This window comes from Marmota marmota, unplaced genomic scaffold (assembly GCF_001458135.2).
Source record: "Marmota marmota marmota unplaced genomic scaffold, marMar, whole genome shotgun sequence".
NCBI lineage: Eukaryota > Metazoa > Chordata > Mammalia > Rodentia > Sciuridae > Marmota > Marmota marmota.
In genome coordinates this window covers 28544468-28563998 of record NW_025999842.1, presented here as the reverse complement: position 1 = coordinate 28563998, position 19531 = coordinate 28544468, and the positions used below count along the sequence as shown (strand labels likewise).

General features: G+C 39.9%; 1 protein-coding gene across 7 annotated transcripts in view; it reads right to left on the bottom strand.

Moving 5' to 3' along the window:
* LOC107151888 overlaps positions 1-19531 on the bottom strand; it is a 165527-nt gene that overhangs the window by 76260 nt on the left and 69736 nt on the right. For all 7 annotated transcript variants that reach the window (XM_048785791.1, XM_048786035.1, XM_048785843.1 and 4 more), the window contains 6 exons: positions 17996-18188; positions 15885-16012; positions 9120-9320; positions 8112-8233; positions 5185-5413; positions 1829-2031 (listed from right to left, as the gene is read on the bottom strand). In XM_048785791.1, the coding sequence (XP_048641748.1) occupies positions 1829-2031; positions 5185-5413; positions 8112-8233; positions 9120-9320; positions 15885-16012; positions 17996-18188 (1076 nt within the window). The remainder of the gene's footprint in view (positions 1-1828; positions 2032-5184; positions 5414-8111; positions 8234-9119; positions 9321-15884; positions 16013-17995; positions 18189-19531) is intronic.

Genomic DNA, 19531 nt, shown 5'->3' with positions numbered 1-19531 from the left:
CCCCCCGCCAGGCCTTGCGTTCTGCTCTTACTGTGACCACTGCGGGCTGCAGAACACAGTCAAAGTAGAAGGAGATGCACTTGGGCACTTCCACCACTCTCATTTCCTCCAGGTTGGTTTCTGTCCCCAGAGCCCTCACGAGGTCACCAATGTCACTCCCCATTCAACATTCACCATTTTCTCGAAGTGCATTTCCTGGCTGGCCTCTCTACCCTGTCCTTGAAGAAAACATCTGTGCTGTCCCAGATCCAAGATCACTATGCTCCTGCTCCTGCCCAATCTTTCTCATTTTCAAATTCTGGTGTTTCCTGAGTTCTAGACCTGACCTTCTTCTCATTTACTGCATCCCCTCCTTGAGCCGACTATCCAACCCCAGGCCCTAAAATCACCCCCTCTTGTAAGACTCTGTGACTCCCATGTCTAACTTGACTCAACTCTTAGCCCCAGTCCCAGGTTTCCATGGCTTGCAGTGTGGCAGATGCCAGGTGGCCCTCTGGCATCTCAGCCTTACATGTCTACAATGTTCTCCCAGTCTCCACACCCCTGTTCTCACACATTTCTCATCTTGAGAAGTTGATGCAGGAAGTTCAATTGGCACCTGTGTCAGTTTGCTCAGGTTGCTGTAACGAAGTGCCACAGAAACACACAAAGTGCTTAGTAGCTTAAACAACAGAAATATATTGTCTCAGAGTTCTGGAGAATAAATGTCTGAGATCAAGGGGGACAGTGGAATGAACCTGGCACAACCTTCTGATGTACATATATGAATACACCACAATCAATCTCCATATTATGTACAACCACAAGACTGGGATTCCAATTAGAATAAGATGTACTCCATGTTTGTAAAAATATGTCAAAATACATTCTACTGACATGTATATCTAAGCAGAACAAATTTTTAAAAAGAAAGAAAAAAAATGGAGTTCATATGAGTATATAACTCCACATCATGTACAACCACAAAAATGGGAAGTTATACTCCGTGTATGTATAACATGCCAAAACACACTCTACTGTCATTAATATATATATATATTAATTGTTTTAAAAAGATGCCTGGCAAGGTGGTGCATGTCTGTAATCCCAGCTTGGGAGGCTGAGGCAGGAGGATCATGAGTTCAAAAGCCAGCCTCAGCAACTTAGCAAGGACCTAAGCAATTCAGTGAGACTCTGTCTCTAAATAAAATATTTTTTAAAAGGGCTGGGGATGTGGTTCTGTGGTTAAGCACCCATGGGTTCAATTCCTGGTACCCCCCCCCCCCCCAAAAAAAAAAAAGGCCCTCATCAGATGCAGATGTAGCCTCTCAACCTTGGACTTCCCAACCTCCAGAACCAGGAGAAATAAATCTCCATTCTTTATAAATTCCCAAGTCTCAGACATTCTGTTATAGCAGCACAAAACAGACGAAGAGACCAGGTAATGGGATATCATGGTAAACAATGTGGACAGGGCTTTTTGCATTCAGGGAACAGATGCTAGCAGAAAAACTGGTAAACCAGTATTAAACATCAATTAAAAAGTCATGTGCTATGGATGGGTGCGGTGGCGCATGCCTGTAATCCCAGCAGCTTGGGAGGCTGAGGCAGGAGGATCATGAGTTCAAAGCCAGCCTCAGCAACTGTGAGGCCCTAAGCAACTCAGTGAGACCCTGTCTCTAAATAAAATACAAAATAGGGCTAGAACATGCTAGGTGATCACTTTAGCCAATTAGAACACTCACTCTGGGGCAAGGCTTATAGATGGGGAGGCCCGGGCCTGTCATTTATTCCCCTCATTTTGCTGTAATGCTCACATTTCACCTGGCTCCTTGGTCCCCCTACTAACCGGGCTAGGTGTGCACTCTCAAGACTCATTGCAATCAGACGGTGGCGGAGGGTCAGGAGTTCCAGAAGTTTGGAAAATGTCTCCAGGAGCAGCATGTGAGGATGTTGGCCCTGTTTCTGTCCTTCGTCTGTTGCGGATGTGAGTGCAAGCAGGCCTGTCTCTTCCACGAGAAAGGGATCTCCCATCACTCTAGCTGAAAACAGCTGAAAGAATGCAAAGTACCTTTCAAAACACACACACAAAAAAAGACTTCATTTTTTTTTTTTTTTGAAATGCTGTCATTGCATGGACTCTGGGTCCAGATTTCCTGAGCTCAAGTCCCAGCCCTGATACCATCTCTGTAAAGTAGGGATAAAAATAATAACAATATCTACTAGTTACTACCAGATAATAACTACCTAATAGAGCTGTGTTAATGTATACAAAGACATTTGTCGTTATCATTATTATAAATGTTTTCAGTCTAAATAAAGACAACAATAATATAAATAGAAAAATAAGTCCCTGACCTTAAAAATTATTTTGGTGGCCAATAATTTTTTATAAATCCCTCTAATTGCAGTTTCAAAATTTCAAGTATTTACACACATATTAACTCATTTTTATTTTTGCCAGACACTCTCCCGCCCCAGGAATTAGGCACCACAGACACCATTATCCACCTTTGCCAACAAGGAATCAACAACATTGACAGCACTCATACACGTTGGCATCCAATTCTCTAGTTGCATATTTTTCCCATGTATGGAGCCTATCACTTGATGTCTTACCATAATCTAGTGCTTATAATTAAAACATAACTCAGTAATCTCTCTCTTCTCCTCCCCTCTATACCAGGCCCAGGGTATCTGGAGTAAACTGAGCTTCCTAATGCCGTGTCCAACAGTTTGACAGGACACCCAACTGTCCTCACAGGACTCCTTCCCCATACTTAGAGCTTGCCATAGGTAATCTGTGAAGTAACAAAATGTCTTTTAATGCCATGTGGTACCTCCCTCATGGGTAACTCTGCTCTGACATCTTTGTTGTCCCCTAAGGTACCACCCCCAACAAGGACTAAGTTTGGGGACTCTCTATCTGCCTTTCCTGGTTTGGTCCCCCAAGGTACACTAGCTTCCTCATCTACCCACTTATCTGCCAAAGGCTGTTGTACTCAGGATGTCTTTCCTAGACCCTTGATGTCCTTTAACAGGATACCAAAGAAGTATTAAATTCTTGTATGTCTTCTAGGCGTAATACTTCCCACATTTTTTAACCTAATACAAAAAATCTGGCTGAATATTTAGCATTTCTAACTACAGATTTGAACACATTTCAAAAATGATTATTAAGGGCTGGGGGTGTCACTCAGAAGGTAGAGCACTTGCCTACCATTTGCAAGGCCCTGGGTTCAGTCCCTGGTACCAAAAATAATAATGATGATAATAATAATAAGGTATCAATAGGAGACTAGACAAATATCCCAGATATTCATTATGATTTATAAGAAAATTTCAAATATATTTTAAAAACACAGCACCATAAGACAATGTAGAAAGAATCTTCAGTAAATGATAGTAAAATAAATGGCTGATAGTTTGAAGAAAAACTCAATTTTGATTCATACTTTACACACACACACACACACACACACACACACACTTGAGTGAAATAGTAAAGGAGTTAAATATTTTAAAAACAAAAGCAAACCTGTAAAATTAGAATAAAATAAGAAAATTTGAAACATCTGGAGAAAGATTTTCTCACTGCATCTAGAAGGATAGAGGAAATCACAAAGGAAATGATCAACAGATTTGACTAAATGAAAATAAAATTTTTCTGTTAAAAGACAAATGGGGGAAATATTTGCAGAAAATATGATAGACATATGATAGAAAAGCTCATGTAAGTGGATAGGAATGGCATTAGGATTCCAACAGAAAAATGAACAAAGAACAGAAATGTTGCAAAGATTATAACTAATAACCAAACATTTGCAAAAATAATCTCAATAAATAGCAATGTAAATTAAAATCATATTGTCACTATACGTTTAGGTTAGATGAGCACATGCATTGTGTGTTTTCACCAAATCCGGCCCTCTGTTGGTAGCAACATAAGTTGGCACAGCTCTTTCAGGAAATAATCTGCCAATTTGTATCCAAAGATTTAAATTTCATTTCAGCAATTCCACTTCCAAGAATCTATCAAAGGAATCAGTTCAAAATTCGGAAAAATCCCTAAGCATAAAGATGTACTTCTTGGTGTTTTTAATAATGATGAAAAACTGGAAGCCACTCAAATGCCCATCAGTAGGGAAATGGGTAGAGTGGTCATAATTCATTACATAAGAGAATGATGTGGTCATAAAGGTGAGTGAAAAGACTAGTTAGTAACACGGGAAAATATATAGTATAATATTCACTAAGAAAAATAGAAGATAACAGTGTATGAAAGATATGTTTGTAACTATGTCAAACAGGCATGTGAAAAATACATGAACTCAGAAAAATATTGAGTGTATTTGAGTGGTTAAATTTTGTTTTCCCTCTTTTGCTAAATTCTCTTTAATTTTATATTATTTTATTTTATTATTTTATATTATCTAATAAATTTTAAATCACATCAAGTCTTAGTTTGGGAGGGGGAGGATAAGAAGATAAGACAGAAACATGGAGCAGATGTTTTTCTATCATATAGCAAGTGCCCCACAGAGTAACGTCAAATTGGAAACCCAGGCTCAATCTTGATAGACTTAGTAGAAAAGAAAAGAAAGAAAGAAAGAGGATTAAAATCCAACTAAGGATACCATATAAATCATTAGGCCACAGTTAGAATCACTGGGCATTAGAAAAAAGGACTTTCAAGGTCATCAAGCTTACCTCTGTTAATTTCTCCCCAAATATACAAACATAAAATTTCAAGAAAAGTAGGGCTCAGAAAGGCTAAAATAGTTGCCCAGACTCAGCAGGTTAATGGTAGGATTCAATGGGGAAGTCCAAAAACTTAGTATTCTGTCTCCTCCACCAGAATTTGACTCAAGACAAACAGAGCAAATTCTAAGAAGAGTCTTAGAAGAAAATATGTAATTTTTAATAAAAACATGTTTTGTTGTAAATAATAAACCGGAAAATATTTTCCCATACCTACATAATCTCCATTTTAATTTTAATTGTAGCAGCAGTCTTATAAACTAGAAACTTAGACCAAAAAAAGAAAAATCACATAAAATTATTGGCAAGGCCTAGCACTGTGATCTATCTCTGGCCAAAAAGAAGGGTATAGAGCCAAGCAGAAAAACAGAGCTAAACAGTAACATCTGGAAGGAAGTGTTCTCTTGCCAAGAACCCAAACTACCCCCTGCAGAAGGAACCCACATCTTTCTGGAGCTGTTCACTGTACCAATTCTCGGGCTTGGTTGGCGCGAGCCACAGGTTCAAAGCCAGTTGCAGGATGTGTCGCTCCAGCGAGGCGAGGCCACTGGGTGATGTGGGCCTGCAGGTGCAGCAGGCCTCACTGAACAGGTGCTCCAGGGCTTTGGGGACCAACCCTGCCAGGCCCAGGGAAGGGTGGAACTCCAACAAATAAATGTTTTTCAAATCTGGGCTTAAAGAGAGAAAAATTGAATGGTAATCTTATGCAACAAAGATATTTGAATTTTAGATTTTTAAAGACCAATGATATAGCTTCTATAGATCCAGAGCATTATAAAGAACTAGGAATCCAGAGGGACCTCAGAGGCCAACCAGGGTTACATATATTTTCTTTGCTTTAACAGAGACCCTTTAAAAGGGAAATAAATAGGCATGTATTCTAAAAGCTCTAAAAGAGTAAGATTATATATGATCCTGGTGCTGTTTTGTGCACTGATAGTCCCAGGACTTGGAAGGCTGAGGAAGGAGGATCACTTGAATCCAGGAGTGCAAAACCAGCCTGGCCTATACATAGTGAAAGCCATCTCAAAATAAAAGATGTCAAAATTGTCAGCCATTCAGTCATCAATATCTAGTCAGATATCTGAAAACAAAATAAAATTTAAAAATAATTTTCATGGTTATAAGTTTCTCTTTTTCACTTGAATTTTTATCTTCCCCTGCCAAAAATGTTAATGGACAAAGACAATTTTAAACTTTTGTATTCAACTGCTGGAATTATTCATACTTGCGGCAAGAATGTTATATTTCAGAAACAGAGGCCAGAAACAATAAAATGCTTATCTGTGAGTTATTACTACTTTGGAAATAAAGGCTCTAGTACAAGACATTTACATAGAACCGAAGGACATAAATGTTTCCCTTTAAACTCATGCAAATGGAATTCTCCTTAGTCCTGGATCTTAAAAAAGACAGCCCCAAATCCAGAAAGGATCCTCATCAGACAAGTAACATTTGCATCTGAGACGATTCTGACAGGTTTTAGTATCCATATAACCTTAGCCAAAAATCATTTCCTGAATGGTAGATTCTCACCATAGCAAGCTGTATACACAGCTGGAGTCTCAAGTTCATTACAGTGAAGATATCAGTCCTGAAAAAGTACTAGGGAGAAAAGGCAGAGTTTTGCATCCGAAGCTCCCAGCTGTTTCTGAAGAAATGAGGTTAGAATCTCAGCTATTAATTCCCTCGGTACTGTGCCTGTGCCCAAGATGATACCATAGCCCATTATGGCAATTTCTTACATAAACTCTGTCATTCCTATAGACACCTCCCAGGAGCCTAGGGCTATGCCTGTGCTCACAGCTGTGTCCCCAGCTCCTGGCACACTGCCTGGTGCAACAAGTCTTTGTTGGATGTTGAGAGAAGCTAGACAATTTCTCCACCCATTTGAAGGCAGTGGAGAGACTTTGATCTATGAATAAACAGGTCAACTTGTGACTTGCCACCCAGTTCCCTTTACCCTCAAAGACTGGAGGGCAGGAGGAGAGAGGGAAGAGTCATAGGGAGGAGGAGACAGAATGTGCACCCTCTCTGAGTAGTCTCAGGAAACTGAACTCTGCCTTAGTGAGTTCACAATAAATGTTGGCAAGGATGTGGGGAAAAAGATTGACTTATACATTGCTGGTGGGACTGAAGTTGGTGCAACTACTCTGGAAAGCAGTATGGAGATTCCTCAGAAAACTTGGAATGGACTCACCATTTGAGCTGGTTATTCCACTCCTTGGTATATACCCAAAGGACTTAAAATCAGCATCCTACAGTGACACAGCCACATCAATGTTTATAGCAGCTCTATTTATTTATTTATTTATTTATTTATTTGGTCCTCAGTATTGAACTCGGGCACTCAACCACTGAGCCACATCCCCAGGGTCTCGCTGATTTGCCAAGCACCTCGCCATTGCTGAGGTTGGTTTTGAACTTGCGATCCTCCTGACTCAGCCTCCTGAACTGTTGGGATTACAGGCATGCACCACCGCACCCAGCTATAGCAGCTCAATTTATAATAGCCAAACTATGAAACCAACAACCTAGGTGCCCTTCAACAGATGAATGGATTAAGAAAGTGTGGTATATATACACAACGGAATATTACTCAGCCATAAAGAGGAATGAAATTATGGCATTTACCAGTAAATGGTTGGAACTGAAGCTATCCTGCTAAATGAAATAAGTCAATCCCCCAAAAACAAAGGCCAAATGTTCTCTCTGATATTTAGATGTGCTGACATACAATAAGGGGAGGAGGGAAGAATACAAATTCAGTGGATTAGATAGAGGGGAATGAAGGAAAGGAAGGGGAGATGAGAATAGGAAATATGGTAGAATGAATTGGACATAACTTTCCTATGTTAATATATGAATATATGACTAGTGTAACTCCACACCATGTACAACTGCAAGAATGGGGAGTTATACTCCATGTATGTATAATATGTGAAAATATATTCTATTGTCATGTATATCTAAAAAGAAGAAATAATTTTTTTTAAATGGGGTAAGTTCAGAGGTCTCTGCAGTGACACTTGTTAGAAGAGAAAAATTCCTTTTGAAAAACTTTCAAGCACATCCAAGTCAGATATGTAGGCTTATGTGCATTTCAAAAGCAGCTGCCTTTTCCCAAGGACTTTACAAGGGAATGGTGATTCTGTACCTAGTGACCTGCTTAAATCCCAGCCACCTAGTCTTTATTATTTACAAAGCAAAGGGACATTCAATATTCAAGGGAATACCTCTTCTGTGGCTTTTAGACATATATTTCTCATCTCCTCAAATACCTGAGAGGTGCTTCCTAGAGGAGTAGATTTAACATTATGCCCTTCATTAATCTACATTAAATGCAAAATGTAAAGACAACACCAACTTACCAGCTGTTGTTGATGGAAATAAGTTGCTTACAAATGATGTTAAGGGGAAGTCCGAATTTTTTGCGATCATCTGGATGATCATCTCGCCAGAGCCTCTGTAAGTACTCCCGCTGGCGCTCCATCTAAAATGTAGCGGCGTAAAGTGCCACAATGAGAAGAGTTAGACTTTCCTGTGGATGTGAGTTATGAGCCTTCACAGGAGAAGAACATCATCCTTTTGTGTCTTTTTATCATTTGACTAATTTTCATCCTGACATTATGAAGACTCATTGAGATGAGACATACTGGTCTCTCTGTCCAAGCCAAGGAAAGCACAAGCAACCATGGTTCAGAGGCAAAAGAAAAACTTCTTTAGGTCAAATATTTCACAATTTGGAAAAAATTCTACCCTTTGTTTCCTGCTTGCTTCATGCCCAGCTTTTCCCTAGAGGATGTACAATGGGATCATATCTTTCGGTGTCCTAAAAATAGTCACAAAAATTTTAAATAGACACCATATTATATGTCTTGAAAAAGATGTATCATTAGTTATTTCTGTATTGATAAGCTTTATGATCTCATGAAAACTGAGGCACCCAATTAACAGTAAATAGGATTAAAGACCACCCTGTAAGACCCTAATTATGCCAGGCATTTTGGCATATGCCGATAATCCCAGTGACTAGGGAGGCTGAGGCAGAAGGATGGAAAGTTTGAGGCCAGCCTGGGCAATTTAGTGAGGCCTTAAGCAACTTAGCAAGACTGGGTCCCTCCATGCAAAAAAAAAAAAAAGGCGGGACTGGGAATGAAGCTTAGTGTTAGAGTGCTGCTGGTTTCATCCCTGGTACCGCAATAAAGAAAAAAAATTAAAAAAACCTGAGTTATGCTTGGAATTCAGCAATGCAAATGAGCTTACAAACAAACATGCTAGAAAGCCCAGATTCTGCACCAGCAATGAAAGGAAAACATTATCTTCTGGTTCATGTTTTCCATCCCCTTTTCATATGCAATATTTAAAACCCTACTCACCTGATGGTTAAGGAAGCCCTTTATTAGCTGCAGGTGAAGCCTCAGGCAGGTGCATTCGTCTTGGTAGGCCTTAATGAAATAAGGGTGGCCAAGATCAAACTTGGGGCGCCGATGCATAATGTCAGTCATCGTTTGTGCTAAGGCAAACCTTTCCTCAGGGTCCAACGTGTGCTGGTAGGCTTCAAAGTAACTATCAAGAAGCTAAAAATAGGTGAACAGTCAAGAAAGAGCTGGGGATGTGGCTCAGGCGGTAGCGCGCTCGCCTGGCATGCGTGCGGCCCGGGTTCGATCCTCAGCACCACATACCAACAAAGATGTTGTGTCCGCCGAGAACTGAAAAATAAACGTTGAAAAATTCTCTCTCTCTCTTTCACTCGCTCACTCACTCTCTCTTTAAAAAAAAAAAGAAAGAGCAGAAGACCCCTATGGGCCAGCAAGAGGGGAATCTCCTCCTGGGGCTTTGGCAAGTCCCAGGGCCTCAGGAGGAGAGAACAATTTGAACATCAGAATAGCCTGTGGCCCTGGTGTGGGCAGATGCAGCATCAACACAAGCTGGTGTAGTGAGTAAATCTGTAAACCAAGTCAGGGAGGAAAGGGAAAGAACACAGGCTCCCCTCGCCCCCTCTGATACCAGGGATTGAACTCAGGGAAGCTTAACCATTGAGTCACATCCCCAAAACTTTTAATTTTTTATTTTGAAACAGGGTCTTGCTAAGTTGCTTAGGGCTTCATTAAGTTGCTGAGTCTGGCTTTGAACAGCCCACCAGGAATCCAAGCATTCTCTATTAAGAGATGCCCAGTGTCTGAGGACTCAATGCCAAGGCTCAAGTAGGGACAGCCTGAGGTACTTTATTTAGTGCCTGATTTTTAGGAAATACTTTTTTGGGAAATATTAATCTAAGGAACTTTGGATCAGCCTCTATATGAAAAGGAAAGCCCCAAAGGAGACTAAAAACCCAGGTCATGGAAGGCACTCCACAGGCTGGAAACCTTCATATCACAAGTGTACAGAAAAAAAATGAAGGAAAATAATCCCCTTGACTCTAGGTGAGTTCAGGGAAAAATGAATGAAGCAATGTAACGACCTAAATGACCTTGCTCCATGAACCTCAGATCAACCCTAGAATAATATTCGATTATTAAATAGCAGAAGGAAAAATAGAAATGAAGGGAGAATGACTTGATGGAGTAAGAAGGGTGTCACCCAGTCGCCCCAGGAGAGGATTAGGAAAGAAACAATGACTTGTCTAATTCATTCTGGACTAACCTGAACCCTTCTGGCTGGGTCAGGTCAATCCCAGGAGCTGGTTTAAATAGTATTGATACTTCCTTGACCTGTTTTTGGACAAAGAGCCCAGTTGTTTGGTTATTTGGCAGGAGATGCTCATAAGGAATTGTGGGGAAAGCTCTTGCTGGTGATTTTAATCTGGTGAAACCAGCTTGCTGAGGCCCACACTAATTGCACGCCATTGCTATTGATAAGGTTGTCAGATTTAGTAAATAAAAACATAAGATATGCAGTCAAATTTGAATTTCAGATAAATAATAAATACTTTTTTTAGTATAAGTATGTGCCAAATATTGCAGTATCTCATCTGATAGCCTTAGTTGTTTAAATTGATAAGTCTTCAAATTTTGAACAGCCTTGAGAAGTTCTCAGGTGGATCCTTGTATAATTTTAGTATGAATTCTTTCCCAACAGGGGTGGGACATGATTTTTTTTTTTTTTTTTTTTTTGCCTCATAGGTTCTATTTATTATCTGTTTGCTAACTGGCCCATTTCCATTTAAATCTGGGCTGGTATTTGTCTAAGAAGTCTTCCCAGCCTGTCAAATGTCACCTGTGTGTGTCAAGGGCCAACTTACCGGCAAAATAATATGCTGTACACACTGATAGTAGGCATCAAATATTGGAGAAAAATAAGAAATAGACAAAAATGAATAAAATGAACCCTTCCTGCATTTATATTATTTTTATTTCAAACTTTTTTTTTCTTTGTAAGATTTTAAAAAAAAAGTTTTAAATGTGTTTTAGATCAACTGAAAGTGCCAAAACAGAAAACCAATGCTAGGTTCAACTTATCACAGAATTCTTTATTTTCTTTTCAAAAGAATAATGCATGAAAATCTTTCAAGTGCTGCATATGCTAATTCAAATTATCCTCTGAGTGTATCTTTGGGGGACTATCGAGAGAATTAGCAGAAGATAGCATCACTTAGGAGCTAGTGCAGCAGATTTGGCTTCTCTGTGCCTTTTAATCCACTTCAATTGACACCCGTTTTAATATGATGAATCTTCATACATAAAATGGTCATTTTAAAGGTTTTAAATAACCCAATATGTTCAAGCAATTCGTAAGTAGTGACACCAATATACTTAACAATCAAAAACAGCTGGGGAAACTTGGCAGTGGAATCAGTACTGGGGGGAACCAATTGTATTCAAGATAGAAATCTGGCTTAGCCATTGAAAATGGACCCTTTGGACAGAATCTCTGGCTTGGAGACCATATTTTATAGTGTTGGCACAGATAACTTTCTATGGTGAACTTATTCTCAGGGTAGAAAGGAGGGAGACATTTTCAACAATTGTTTTAAATTAAAATAGTTTCATTTATTCTAGAAAGAACTAGTGAATAGCCCTGAGAGCTTAGCACAGAATGTACTGTAGGTAAAAGTGTGGAGATGGCTTGTTTTTCTGTCCTCTCTGCCCTTCTATTCTTCTATTGCCTTTGAATTCAAAGGAGGTCAAGAGGAATAGAAAGGGAAGGTGGGAGAGAAGAGCAAAGGAAGGGGGGGGGCATTTAAAATGCATGCCTAGACCAATACACTTGGGGAGGTAGGAGTTCTGTCCTGTTTACATTTAATACCACCTTTCTAATTACTGCACTATGAATCTAAATTTCTCATTTACTTAGTTGATCAACATAATGTTCTAATTGGCAGTTAATGGTTGCAGACTAACTCTTACAAAGATAACAAAGTGTTATCTTTGAAAAGAAGAATATTTTTTCCCCCAAGGCTCAAGACTTGCACCTCTTAAGCCCAGCCAGTTGTTCATAAAATAAAAATAAAAATCTGGTGACTTTCATCTCCACAAGTAACAGAGCAAAAGAGTAGGTGAAATGGTGAACTATCTATTCTACTAGAAAAACAATTCAAAGAAAACACTCCACTTCCCTATCTTCAGACCACATCAAAGTGTACTGCAGTCTGGCTTCCACCCCCATAGCTCTTTTGAAAGAGTCCCACTCAGCAGCCAGTGACCCCCTGAGTGCTGACTCATTGCTGGTTTTGAGGTGCCGTCTTTCTCAATGGGCCACGGGGCTCCACACCAGCAACCATCCCCTCCTAAGTAAAACTCTTTGTTCTGCTGGTTCTCACTATACCATTTCTTCCCTGCTTTCCTCCAATCTATTTGTCTACTCCTTGTTCCATGAATTTCCCCTTGAATGTATTACTCAGGGACTCATGCAGACCACTCTAGCTTTTCCTGCTTGTATGGGTTTATTACTGGGGTTCAACTGCCACATTCACACCCCCAATTCACAACTGCTATTGAACTTCAAACCTATAGCTCCCCACAGGGCTGGGGTTGTAACTCAGTGGTAGAGCACTTGCCTAGCATGTGAGAGGCCCTGGGTTAGCTCCCCAGTACCACAAAAGAAGAAAAAAAAAAAAACCAGTCTAGTCTATGGCTCCCTACAAAACACTCACACCTGGGTTTTAGCAAACCCCTCTCAAATGCCTTGTGTCCTACTCAATATTATCTTCTCCTTTAAGACCACCCTCCTTTCTCCTGTGTCCTGTTTAAGTTAAGAGCCTACTCCCTGACCCCAAGGAAGTCCTAAAACCCACCCTTACTCCTCACTCAGACCTAGTCTTCAAATTCTGCCATTTCCACGTCAAAGTTTTCTCATGTCTGCTCCTCCATTCTGTTCTCACTGCTGCATCCTCAGTAGAGGGCCTCCTCCTAATTCTTTTTTTCTGTAATTTTTTTTATTTATATATGACAACAGAATGCATTACAATTCTTGTTACATATATAGAGCACGATTTTTTACATCTCTGGTTCTATACGTAGTATATTCACACCAATTCATGTCTTCATACATGTTCTTTGGATAATAATGATCATCACATTCCACCATCATTTCTAACCCCATGTCCACTCCCTTCCCCTCCCACCCCTCTCTGCCCCATCTAGAGTTCATCTATTCCTCCCATGCTCCCTCTCCCTATCCCACTATGAATCAGTCTCCTTATGTCAGAGAAAACATTCAGCATTTGGTTTTTTGGGATAGGCTAACTTTGCTTAGCATTTTCTTCTCCAACGCCATCCATTTACCTGCAAATGCCATGATTTTATTCTCTTTTATTGCTGAGTGATATTCCATTGTGTATATATGTCACATTTTTTAATCCATTCATCTTATTGAAGGGCTTCTATATTGGTTCCACTGTTTAGCTATTGTGAATTGTGCTGCTATAAACATTGATGTGGCTGTGTCCCTGTAGTATGCTGTTTTTAAGTCCTTTGGGTATAGACCGAGAAGAGGGACAGCTGGGCCAAATGGTGGTTCCATTCCCAATTTTCCAAGAAACCTCCATACTGCTTTCCATATTGGCTGCAACAATTTGCAGTCCCACCAGCAATGTATGAGTGTACCTTTTCCCCACATCCTCACCAACACTTATTGTTGTTTGTATGCATAATAGCTGCCATTGTGAATGGAGTGAGATGAAATCTTAGAGTGGTTTTGATTTGCATTTCTCTAATCACTAGTGATGATGAACATTTTTTCATGTATTTGTTAATTGATTGTATATCATCTTCTGAGAAGTGTCTCTTCGGGTCCTTGACCCATTTATTGATTGGGTTATTTGGGTTTTTTGGTGTTTAGCTTTTTGAGTTCTTTATGTACCCTATTGATTAGTGCTCTATCTGATGTGTGAGGGGGAAAGATTTGCTCCCAAGATGTAGGCTCCCTATTCACCTCACAGATTGTTTCCTTTCCTGAGAAGAAGCTTTTTAGTTTGAGTCCATCCCACTTATTGATTCTGGATTTTAATTCTTGTGCCACACCTCCTCCTAATTCTTTAGGTCACCATTGTAATAACTTCCCCCCCCCGCAAGGACTTTCTGTTTCTGTCATGAACAAAGCATGATCATGCTGTCAGCTTTGGAAGTTCATCATTGATGGCTCTTCTTTGCTTTTATGATAAACTTTTATTTTATTTTTTTATACTGGGGATTGAACCCAGGGGCACATGACCACTGAGCTACATCCCCAGCCCTTTTTATTTTTATTTTGTGACAGGGTCTTGCTAAGTTGCTAGGCTGGCCTCAACTTGCCATCTTCTTGTCTCAGCTTCCTAAATCACTGGGATTAGAGGGGTGGGCCACCATGCCTGCCTTAAACTTTAAAATGGCATGACTCTCAGGCTCTTCACAGTCTGCACCCAAAACATGTTTAGAAGGTTTCCCAACATGCCATAGCATTCTACCTTGGGTTCTAATGAGCCAATCCCACATTACAACTCCCTGGCATTATAAGTGCTGTTTCATCTGCTTAAGAATCTTTTTCTTTCCTCTGCTGGACAACATCTTATTCATAATTTAGTAATAAGGTTAAATGTCTATTCTTCTGGGAAGACTTCCTAGCATTTCCTCCATTCTGACAGCCACCACGTAAGATAGATCTCTCCCTCTAACCGGGGGCCCAGTGTTACATGTCCTTAATGCCACGAACAGTATCTGGCAGAAGAAAAACTTAATGTTTGAAGGATAAACTCCTAACAATTGTGATTATCAAAAGAACTATTAATTCAAGCTAAGGACACAAATGAAGAGCAGAATATCTGCAGTGTTCCATTTATTATTGAGATAGGAGCCATTAATGATATGGTTAATGGTTTAGTAGCTTGCTATTTCACTGCTTTAAACTCCACCCCATAACTTAATGCACTCAGCACTCCTTGCCCAATGGCAGTCACCCACCCTCAAGTGGCATATACTTCTAAAGGCCATGATTGGGTCAGTCAGTTTATCTTGTATTTAGCAAAGTGAGCTTGTCCCTATGACTAGATAATGAGTGTCAGAGGAATCATCATTCATTCTCACTAAAAGTATACATATTATTAGAAAGACCTAAATTATAAAGGCTTCTAACAAATTATGCCTCAAGATAAAGTGTTCTTGCCTGGTGTAGTGGCGCAGGACTATAATCCCAGAGGCTCAGGAGGCTGAGGCAGGAGGATTGTGAGTTCAAAGCCAGGCTCAGCAAAATCAAGGCACTAAGCAACTCAGTGAGACCCTGTCTCTAAATAGAATTCAAAAGAGCTGGGGATGTAGCTCAGTGGTCAAGTACCCCTAAGTTCAATCCCTAGTACCAAAAAAAAAAAAAAAAAAGTAAAATAAAAAAATAAAGTGTTCTTCACATTTTATTTTTGTGACAAAGAACCAAAGAAAATTTTACTACCCATATTCTTATGATTTGCTGAGATTATTTACATAAAAATATTTGCTTTATTGAAAACTTGACTAAAAGTCCCAGTGGGTTCAGAAGAAGAAGGAAAAGGAGGAGAGGAAGGGGGAGGGAGAAGGGGAGGGGGAGGGAGAGAGGAGGGAGGAGGAAAGAGGAGGGTGAAGGGAAGGAGGGAGGGAGGGAAGAAGGAAGAGAAGAGAAAAAGAGAAGGAGGGAAGAAAACAACTGAGTTTTATAAGAATGATTTTTAACAGATGCTTTATTTTTGGGAAAAATACCTGACGTTTGTTTTCTAGGAGAGCTGCTTCCCATGTCCATATGTCATACAGAACAGCAAATCTGTCCACACCTGCCTGGGTCCATCTCCAATCCTGGCCACTCTTTGACTTGCTGCCCTCTTTGAGACCTGGGAGAGGGGGTGGGAATGATTAGAACCAGGACTTTCAAAGAAGCTGTTTCTATTAGAAGCACGCTTTTGGATTACCAGCTGCCTCGCAGAACTGGTCATACTGAACCAGTCATTGGGATTCTTAAAAATGAACTAAAGAATCATTGGCAAAGATGAGGCCCTGAAGTCATACTTTTTGACTTCTAATTTGACAGGAGTTTTGAGTTTTACTTTCTGATTTTAAAGAGTAATTTTAGAAATAGAAAAAACAAAATTCAGTTATGCTCAGTTATATATATTAAAGGCAGAACATACATTTTTCCTTTTATAAAGACTTGGTGATTAACAAATTCAGTTTAATGTTAGCTAAATCAAAAACTTTCAGGGAGTGTTTTCAAGGTATTCCTTAATTATGTTAACTACTAACTTAGGTCCATAAAGTTAATTATTGTCATTATTGAGCTAAAATATTTACATTATGTCGATGTTAGTTTTCACTACCAGTATTGTTATTGCTTTAAAATTTTAAGTGGCCTCGTTCAGGAGAAATGTTAGAAGGGAAGAAATTTTCAGTGCTGAAGTCTAAATTGAATAGTTATCAAGTATATGATGGGTACTTAGCAAGATAAAGACTTGGATCAGGAATTTCTCTAAGACCTGTTGGGAAATCACTTCATAATTGGTGACTATACACTTCAAAGCTCAGTTGAAAGATACCAATGGGTAAATGACTACTGACTAAGTGTTTCGATCAAATTAAATCTTTAGCAGCTAGAAACAGTTGCATGGTATTATAAATTCATATGGACAAAAATGATGCATTAATATATAGGATAGCCTGTAAAGTTAAAAGCTGAGCGTTGAAATTAAATGCTCTGGAATGTTGGATGATGCTATCACTGCGCCCCATGATTCAGATACCAATGGTTGTGACAAGGATGGGGCATAGAGTTCAACCCTTTGTTAAACTGATTCTGTCTGGGATCTGAGAAGTTAGTTGTCAAACATTCTTCAAGCAGCATTTTATAACTATATGAACATGAATTATCCTTAATTACAGTCTGCACACATTACAAAATAACATAAACCCTTGCTAAATTTCCCTGTAGGTGTTGCAATGTGTCTAGAAACTCTAAGCTCTTTCTTTCCAGATGTAATGCTAGTGCTATCATATTATTCCAAAAGAAATACTCTTACCTCATCTACTTCTAAAATTGGAAAGGAAGAGAGAATACAGATTATGGGTTACTTGATTACCCTGAGTAATGATTCCTCCCTCTGGAGCTTGTCTGGCATTTTCCTAGCCAGATCTTCTTGCATCCTGGTGGTTTCCTGTTAGGAACCCTGGGATGTCTCTGCTTCTAAATGCAGTTTCCTCAAGGTCAGTTGCTTAGGGGAAAAAGGTGTTCATTTCACTTGTTTTCATTCTGCTTCCTTCAGGTCTCAGCACCATATCCGGGGCCCCCAGTAGGTGACACTGAAATGTCCCTGGGCCACAGAGTCTAAGCAACAGCAAGAGTTACAACTGAGCCCTGAAAGAGGAGGCACAGTCTCCATCAGAAAGGGAGACAGAGCAGGAAACATTATCTTTTCTAAAGTGAGCATGTGTTGGGTGTAAGGGGCGGGGTACGTGCTTACTGAATGCTTAGACACCATTAAATATGAGTTTATATGTTGGGATGGAGAGCATTAATTAGGGTCTTTAGGTGTTTTTATTTATTTATTCTATTTGGCCAGTTGATTGATTGATTGATTGATTATCAGGGATTGAACACAGGGACTCAACTACTAAAGCCATCATCCCCAGCCCTTTTTATTTTTTTATTTTTTATTTTGAGACAGGCTCTCACTAAGTTGCTCAGGGCCTTGCTGAGTTGCTGAGGCTGGCTAGGAGCTCGATATCCTCCTACCTCAGTCTCCCAAGCTGCTGGGATTATGGGCATGCACCACCATGCCTGGCGTGGCAGTGGATTTTTTTTTTTTTTTAATGTGCCTTCTTACCTTTTTCTTTCTCAATGTAATGGCTGGCCACAAGCAGCAGCTCTGCCTCGAGTTCCTCCAGATCCCTTAAGGCTTCGTCGTACATAATATGCACCCCTTGCTGGTCCCGGGTGTGGATACTGCCGTCTTCTGTGCTGTAATAGTAATCCTCATACTCCACTTCGGAGAACTCCATGAACTGAACACTGTGGACCTGGGGAAAGAAAGCCAAGCCCAGAAGTTCCTGGAAAAAGGGGGAGCTATATTTTGCCAGTCCAAATGGACCAACCAGAAGGTCTCTACTCCTACACATGGGCTGTTAGCCTGGAGCTGCAAACATTCTGAATGTATAAAAAGCTGTATGCAGATAAAAATGTGTGGACAACAAATGTTTATGGGGAGAGGTGGTTGCTAAGGCAGGTAACTAGCTGATTAATTCATTTTTTTTTTCTGATAAATTTAAGAGCAACTGGACAAGGGCAGCCACTTGAGCCTAGTGTTAGAAGTGGTCTCTAGAGGCTGGGCGCAGTGGTGCATGCCTGTAATTACAGGGACTTGGGAGGCTAATGTAGGAGGATTGCAAGTTCAAGATCAGCCTGGGCAACTTAGTGAGACCCCCATCTCAAATTTTAAAAAAGGGGGGGTGGGCAGGGACTGGGAATGTAGCTAAGTGGTAGAATGCTCCAGGTCTGGGGTTCAATTCCAAGAAAACACACACACACACACACACACACACATACACACAATCTCTGAAGTCAAAGTGCCTCTTTTAGGTCCTGGCTTTGCCAGGATCATACCCTGGGCCGTCACTCAGTTTATTTTAGCCCCCACAACTATTGTAGTTGACAATCATAGTGTAGTGACACTACACAATCAAGGTACTTGGAATCTATAAATGCCAGCTGTTAATACATTTTGTTTTAATTGTATAAAAAACCTTTTAAATGAATTAGCACAATCTCATGTCTTAGTGATATACTGGGTCGAATAGTGTCCCTCCAAATTCATGTCCACCTGTGAATGAGACCTTATGTGGAAAAAATAGCCTTTGCAAATATAATCGAGTTAAAATGAGGTCATACTGGATTAGGGTGGGATACCGATAAATAGTGTCCTTATAAAACAAGGGACATTTGGAAGACAGACTTTTAGGGGAGAGGACCACATGAAGACATTAGCACAATTCACCAGATCAAGGAGGGCCAAGGAGTGGCAAGCACAGACAGCAACTACCAGAAGCTGGAAGAGATAAGGAAGGAAACTCCAGAGCCTTCCATGAAAGCATGGTCCTGCCTTATTGATATTAATATTTTACACTTATTTGTGCTATTTTGGGCCAATATTTGTCTCACCCACTGGACTATAAAATACTAAAAGATTCAGTAACGTGTCTACTTTTGTTTATCATTGTATTCCCATTGCTTTAGCAGAGACTACCACATAGTAGGCACTTAGACAATACTTGTTAAATAAAAGAGTAGATCAATGTACACATTTTAAAAATATTTTTACACATAGGTTTCTTCAAGTCTAGGCTTTTTATGATCTCTGCTCGTA